An 8,126-nucleotide genomic window follows, 5' to 3' on the forward strand; every position below is an offset into this window, starting at 1 on the left:
ATACATTTATCATGCTAATGCTAGCGTCAGGAAAATTACAAGTTATGTGACGTCACTACCAATGCTGTAAAATAATTGTACGGGATCTCATCAAACAATGTAAGAAATCTTCAGAAACTCTTACATAATTATAAAATTTGGTTTATTGACATTTTGACGACAGTGGCTAATATAAGTTATCACAGTTTAACCGTAGAAACATAGAAGCTACGGTTAACGTTACCATAGTGATTTTGAGGAAATGCGAAACATAATTTCACTTAATTGGCAGATTAACTAACTAACTTACGGCCTTTCTTTATTGTTGTATTTCAATAACACCATTAGCATAAATTGTTTGTTGTCTTGCATTTAAATTGTTTGTTTACTTAGGGGACGATGACTTACCGCAAGTAGTTATAGCGTCTCACCACCCTTACGAAAATGAACCATGTTTTTTTTGTGTGGTAAAAGTGTAGTAACCATGATTCTTGGTGTATTGATTACTACTAGAAAAAACATGTTTTTCCAGCTTAAATATAAACAACAAAATAAAACTAGAAGTTGTTCATAATATGCCTTCATACATAACAAGAACCAAGGGAGCGTTGCTGTGTGGTCCGTTGTCACAAACACTGACGTGACGTATGCACTCATATCATCTCAGTAAACTGTCAGACACGCTCATAATGTCTATGGAGAAATATTCTTCAAGAGTGTTATCAGACATTTATGGACATTTTGTGCGTGTCTTACGATTGTCCATGTCTATATTGCTGCTGACAAGCAGGAAGTTAATGAATTACTAATGAACACCTTTTTCAATGTAATACAATACCTGACTACAGAGTTCACAGAGCTTGGTATTGGCTGCCTATACCTGTCACCCAGACAACAGGACACAAAGATTAAAAGAGATACAGCCCACTTGCACCTTGTAACTTACAGAGTTACACAACAACTTCCTTGTTCCTCCAAATGCTCAGCAAACCCAGAAGTATTATTTATGAACGGGATCATCTGGGAATGTTCATACACTAGTATACAGATGTGATATCCTAAAGGAATTTATTTTACAGGACAAATTTGCAATCAAAACGGGAAGATGAGAAGACTGAGTGTTTACCCTAAGCCAGATACATCTCTGGGAAACCTGGGATTGATGGCAAACGACATCCAACAGGAGGTTGAAAACAGTAAGTTTCAGATATATCGATGATGATGATGAATCAACTGGACCTATAATACTAAATTATGTTCATTTATTGTTAGATTACAAAACAAAAACTACGTTATTTTTTTGTATGAGTGATTGATGGCTATTTTCTTTCTTGTGATCCCAGATACATCTGATTTGGTATCAGAGCTGGTTGACCTGTCAGCCGGAGCAAGAATAGAAGCCATTCGGTCCTTGCCTGTCTCATGTGATGAAAGGCGAACAATCAGGTCTTTATTATAAATTTTCACAATTTATATTTCCCACAATGCCTTTTCTCTAAATATATCTTAACACCTACCTCAACAGGAATAGAGTGATCTCTGTGAAAAATTCAAAGACCATCTTTAATGTGGACTGTGGTCAACAGGTGTCTCGGGTAAGAGGATAAAAAATCATAAGATTGTAATAACCACATTCAAAGCAGTTTTAAAATGACTATAAAATAAATCCATTATACTATAATTCCCTTACATGCCTAAATAAAAACCATCTCTACAGTCATTTCGCAGATTTGGTGTCAACGTGGCATCAGTCAGAGAGCAGTTGGTTATGTGGCATGGGACTCTGAAGGACATAGGAGGCAGATTTGGTACCTCTGTCCTCACTTACTTTTTGTTTCTCAAATGGCTGCTGAAGTTCAACATCTTCTCAATGATCATCAATTTCGGCTTCATCACCATTCCCCAAATTGTGCACGCACCCAACATCACCAATGTTACTGCGTTCAGAGGCCTTGAGCTTCTCACTGGAGTGGTGAGTTCTTCTATATTGATGCCTGTGTGTTTCCTTTCTTCTGTTGATCTTCAGCATTTGCAGTGAAAATCAGTGCATGTGTGTCCACAGGGTTATTTTAACCAGACAGTGCTGTTCTATGGAGGCTATAATGGTGAAGTGATCGTATCCAAACCAGCCTATAACATGCAGTTGGCCTATTTCTTTACTATAGCTGCGTATCTAGTGCTGTGTGGCATGTCTCTTATCTACAGGTAACGTTTTTCAAAACTCTAAACTAAACTAATGAACTAATATGTTAGATAATCCCTGAAGGAAATATGATCAGGTTTTCTTTTCCAGCATGTCCAGATCCTTTCAGAAGAACTTTGTGTTGGAGTCAGGACCTGTCTCTGGAGGTGCGTGGCGTCTGCTGTGCAGCTGGGATTTCAGCGTAGTCAACGAGAAAGCCATACAGAACAACAAGAACAACCTTGGCATTGAGCTGAAGGTTCATACCTGTTCATCTTCTTCAGATCATTACTAAGTGTCAACTCTTTTCTTTGTGTCCTCATTGGTTCATTTTGGCTGTGCATTCCAGGAGTCTTTATCGGAAAGGTTACAGAGGAAGCGCACAATGGCAGTGTCTGACTGGATAAAGCATCTGTCTCTCCACCTACTAGCCTGGCTTCTCTCCTCAGGACTTGCTGTTGGCTCCTGTGCAAGCATCTACTTTCTAGGAATAAATCAGCTGGCAAGTTTGCAGATGTTGCGTTCTTAGTGTGGTAAAACTCATACACATTTTGAAGTTCACTTTAAAGGGCACCTATTTCATTGCTAAACAACAAGGTTATTTTGTGTACTTGGTATAATACAACGTGTATGATCGAAATCGATCATAATAAAGTCACAACCTCGAACTTCGAATTAAAAAATGGAATTGTCGGTGTTGCCACGCCCCCATGTCACGTCCGGTTGGCTTGCCAAGCGGGGAAAAAACGCATGTTTAGAACTGCGAGTCAACCTCCTCTAACTTAGCTAGCTACAACCAAAGTCAAAAGTCAAGTCTAAAAATGGCATAAAATTTTTGTGCCTTCAAAACAAATGTAAAAATTGAGAATCGAATCGTGGCCTTTGAATCGAAAATGTAATCGAATCGATGATTTGGAGAATCGTAACACCCCTATTTTCCACATACCGTACATTTTTGTAGCTCCAGATTTCACTCTCTTCCTGAAACGCACTGATTTTGTACAAAGCTCATCGATCTGAAAAGCGATGTGTCCCTGTACGTTGTGATTGGACTGAATACCTTTGATGGAATTGGCCAGAAATGTGATGCTTCTTACCATGTTTGAAAGATTCGCTCACAATGCAATGCTAACAGGAGATAACTTACAGGTTGAGTCCAAGCAGGCGGAATTATGATAATGTCGGTCTTTTCTGCATCACCAATTCCAGGAAGTAAACTGTTGCCTACTCGCGTCATCGTTTACTTTGGGGATTGTACCTTTTTGCATATTGTTTACCTGTAATACACACTTGGACAACAAAGGCCATGCTAAATCATGAATCGGACCATAGGTGCTCTTCAATATACAAAAAAGTGCACTTTCAAGTAGCAATGTGTAAAATAACCACCATGATTTGTTGACCAAAATGTGTTGTTTTCTGAATGTTGACCCACAGCATGCTACCTTATCAAACAAAGCTTAATGGTCCATGCTAGTAAACATCATGCATATGCTGGTTTACCAGCGAGACCAGCCCCAAACCAGGTTTTTTGCATAAAATAAGTCCTGACATTTTGGGGCAGTTTCCCGGACAGGTTCTAGATTAATCCAGGACTAGGCCTTAGTTATATTAAAACATTACTCGAGACAAAACAATGGCACTGATGATATGTCAGTACAAGTTGTTTTTAAATTAAGGCAGCTCATGCATTTTAGTCTGGGACTAGGATAAGCCCTATCTGTTAAACTGACCCTTTATGTTTAGTCTTTATCTCAATGCCTGGATTTGCCGCTCATGTTCTTATGTTTTGCTGCAGAACTCCAATCTTAATCACGATCCGAAAGATTTAAAGGCGGAGGCATCTACTTTGCTTCTGCCTGTGGTCGTGTCCCTCATCAACCTGATAGTGCCTCTCCTCTTCTCCCTCATTAGCCGGATGGAGAGTTACTCAAACCCACGGGCAAAGATCTACATCAGCATCACAAGGTGTGAACAACAGTGTTACAGTTGGCAAAAAGTAGCATCACGTTGAACTTGCTATTATGACATAACCTACTGTTTGTTTTTATTTCAAGAAATGTTATTTTGAAGATGTCTATTGTGGGAATTCTTTGCTATTACTGGCTGAATTCAGTGCCTATGGATGTCTCAGTAAGTATTTTAGTATAGCTAGCAAAGCATGATTATGTCTCTCTCTAGGATGCTAAGTTTTATAAATGTTTCTTCTTCAGTGTTGGGAGTCTTTTGTGGGCCAGAGTGTTTATCGACTGCTGATAATAGACTTTATATTCTGCCTGCTCGGCACTTTCTTTGGGGAGTTCCTACGCAAGTAAGTCAAAGAAGGAAGTTGTATGATAAAGGTGTAAAAATAGATTGGTAAACATTAACTCAGTTTAAGTTGGTCAAAAGATGACTATGTCAGAGTAAGTACAAATTGGATGCATAACGATTAATCGCGATTAATGTATAGCAGATTAAAAGTTTTTGTTTACATCATATATGTGTGTGTACTGTGTATAATAATTAGGTATATATAAATATGCACACAAGCATGTATAATTTTAAGATAAAATATATATTTATATATATAAATGATACATAAATATACATATGTATATACAAATGTAAACATTTCTCAAATATATACATGCATGTGTGTGCATTTATCTATACAAAGTTATTATACACAGTTTACACACATATATGATGTAAACAAAACCTTTTATTCTGCTATAGATTAATCACGATTAATCGTTATGCATCCCTAATTGGAAGTAAACTTCAATAAACGTTTAAAATCCAGTGATAAAGCATCACTTTTACAAGTCTTTTTCTCAATGCAATGCACTCTCCTCCCTACTGAAAGCAATGTTTTCTGATCTACCAAAGAGGAATGTGCACTTAACTCTACAGTACAGTTATCTTTTATCAGGGTAAAAAGCCTAGATTGTTAGGATCTGAATGATAAAAATAATGATGCACTAACCCATATAAATCTGCAACATTTGTTTGAAAGATAGAAAATATTTTGTAACTTTGATCTGAGATTTAGCAAATAATAAATTCACTTTCCTTTTTCCTTTGAACTAAAAACTTTGTTTTATCAAAAGATATGGTTTGCATTATAAGAATATCTTTCATGTGATATAATCAACTCCTGATTAAACTAATCCATACATTCACTCCGATTTCACTTTTTCAAAATCCCTACAGTGTAATTGGAACCACGCTCATCCAGAGTCTTGGCGTCCCGGAGTTTGACATTGCTAGGAATGTACTTGATCTAATCTACGCCCAGACGCTGGCTTGGTAAGTCAATATTGACATCTCTTCAATTCTATACTTAAATATTCCTTTAATACATCCTTACATCCTGTCTCCCCAGGATTGGAATTTACTTCTCCCCCTTACTTCCTGTAATGCAAGTCATTAAGTTGTTTATCATTTTTTACGTGAAAAAGGTAAGCACCATTACCGCATCGTTTTCCTCTTGAGGTCGTATTGCACCGATGAGAGCTTTGTCCTCAGTCGTGCGGTTTCTGTTTCAGATCAGTCTGAGTATGAATTGTCAGCCGCCCAAGCACACAGGCAGAGCTGCCCAGATGCAGACGGTCTTCATCGCCTTGCTTTTCTTCCCCTCGTTTGTGGGTGCGCTGTCCATGGTCGCATACACAGTGTGGAGGTGGGACACTTCATCTCTTCTTATAAGTTACAGCGTTCATTTTATGCATTTCGAATCTAGCATTACAATGCTCTTGAATGTTCCCCTCTTTTTTTTGCTTGTCTTGCAGTTTGAAGCCCTCAAAACATTGTGGGCCCTTCCAGGGTCTCAACACCCCATTTGACATCATTATTAGCTGGACGAATTATATTGAGAACCTCCCAGGAACTCATTGGGTCTGGTGGATATTTCAAAACGTGCTGAGAAGCGAACTGTTCTACTATTTGATCACCCTCATCCTCTTGTATGGACATTTCCATGCCCAAATATTCAAGGGAGTTTAAACATGACAATTTTTTTTACTGAGCATATTGAAGGTTCACATTTTTCTTTCTTTCTTTCATTTTTAGAGTCTTCACTTTTTTTCTCTGGCAAATCACTGAGGGACGGAAAGAGCTCATCAAGAGTCTACGACAGCAGATTGTGAATGTGAGCGTTAAGCTCATATGAGCTCCACTGCTCTGCTGATTTTGGCATTCACTATTTTTAAGTCTCATAAAGAACAGAGGGGAAAAGATATTAGTTCTGTCCTTTCTAAATCTATTCTTTTTTTCATCTGTCAGGAAGGAAAGGACAAAGCCTTTCTCTTAAATAAACTACAGGATACACAGAAGCAGAGAAGACAGATGACTTTCAGACCTCCGGTGAGTTTATGATCAGTTTTAACCAACTGACTACAGCAATTAACCCACTTTTAAACTATTTAAGGGCAATGTAAAAATAATGTTCAATTAGTCATATACACTATCGGTTAAAAGTTTTGAAACATTCGACTGCAATGTTAACTGTGATCTTAATGGTCCCGTTCTTTCTGTGTTTTTGAAGCTTTGATTGTGTTTATAGTGCGCAATATAACGTTAAGTTTATTATTATTATGTAAGGTGAAAAAAATATATAAATAAAGAACGATAAGTCTTTCAAAACTTTTGACTGGCAGTGTAGTGAGTTAAATTGGCTGTGCATATCTAAAAATTAAACCTCCTAAGACCCAAGCTTTGGTTTGTCTTTATTTTAAAGATTTCTTGCAGCTTTTTTGGGGTTAGGAAGAACCAATAAATATAATAACCAAATATTTTTCATAAACATGAAGCAGTGTTATTGTCCATGTTTGTGTACAACAGGTTCCAGTTACACAGAATTAAGTATTATGGTGCAAAAAAAGTGATGTCCACCAGGTCTTAGGAGGTTAAAACATTTTTTAGTGTGGTTCAACTAAAAAATCAACACCAAAATGAATTGTTAAAAAAACACATACAATGTTTCAGGCAAACCAGGTTTTGGGAGCAGCAGTGGCTGTGTGCCGATATTTTTTATAGTAAAGTGTTTCGATTGATAGTGCACTGCACCTGCCCACAATTTTTGCGGATGTGCACATATTTTTGGAGTCAACCCAAAAATCTGTCATTTAGTCTTTACTTTAATCGGTTTGAGCTGAGAGACAAAAACATCTGCATAATTTTTTTCATATTCTCTTTTTTATGGAGGAAATAACAGCATATGAGTTTGAAACAACATGAGAAAAATATTTTTTACAACAAACATGCATAATGTACTCCACTGACACATGATTTCCTGGCAGATCTATGTAAATTTAACCAGATTATCTGTTATGCAAAAAAAAAAAACTTTAAAATGTATGCATTTATTTTTAGCTTTAGCTTTTAATCAAGTAATTTTACTCATTAAAAAAGCATTTTAATGTGGTTTTCAGACCTTCATTGTGAATTTGATGTGTAACTACATATTCCAATTTTTCTGTTGTGTAGGACTTTGAACAGACAGCACATTTCAACTCAAACTGGATAAATACTCTCCCCTTGGATAGATGAAAGCATGTCATATGAAAATGTTTATTTTGTAATGGCCTTTTTCTGTAAATACTGAATTTTGTCATATAATTTATTCAGCAAGTACTGTTGTTTCTCTCTTTAATGGAGAGACATTTTTGCAAAGCTTGCACAAGCCAGCATTTTGTGTTTGTCCAGAACAGTGGTTCTCAATCTGGGGGCCCTGAGATGTTGGCGGGGGCCCCAGTTTTATCAAATAAATGTATTTATCATAAATTCTGTGTAATTAAACCTAAAAAAAAAACAAGACTACTAACCAACCGCACTACATTGTATATTTTAATAAGTTTTGGTTGTATATTTTAATAAGTTTTGGTTAAAGGAATAGTCTACCCTTTTGCCAAATTAAACTATGTTATTACCTCAACCTACACAAATTAATACATACCCATCTTTTTTCAATACGTGCACTGTA

The 8,126-nt window shown here is 36.8% G+C and overlaps 1 protein-coding gene across 1 annotated transcript; it reads left to right on the forward strand.

Annotated features, from left to right (window-relative positions):
* Positions 1-940: 940 nt before the first annotated feature.
* tmc5 (transmembrane channel like 5) lies at positions 941-8,067 on the forward strand. Its single transcript, XM_073814148.1, is given in 17 exon segments — positions 941-1,175; positions 1,323-1,425; positions 1,505-1,574; positions 1,697-1,951; positions 2,042-2,184; positions 2,273-2,420; positions 2,511-2,694; positions 3,988-4,129; positions 4,219-4,294; positions 4,375-4,472; positions 5,357-5,452; positions 5,529-5,604; positions 5,692-5,825; positions 5,935-6,108; positions 6,215-6,293; positions 6,428-6,508; positions 7,631-8,067. Coding segments are annotated over 17 exon segments (2,013 nt in total). The 5' UTR covers positions 941-1,084; the 3' UTR covers positions 7,694-8,067.
* The last annotated feature ends 59 nt before the right edge of the window (positions 8,068-8,126 follow it).

This window comes from Paramisgurnus dabryanus, chromosome 3, assembly GCF_030506205.2.
Source record: "Paramisgurnus dabryanus chromosome 3, PD_genome_1.1, whole genome shotgun sequence".
In the NCBI taxonomy this organism is placed as follows: Eukaryota; Metazoa; Chordata; class Actinopteri; order Cypriniformes; family Cobitidae; genus Paramisgurnus; species Paramisgurnus dabryanus.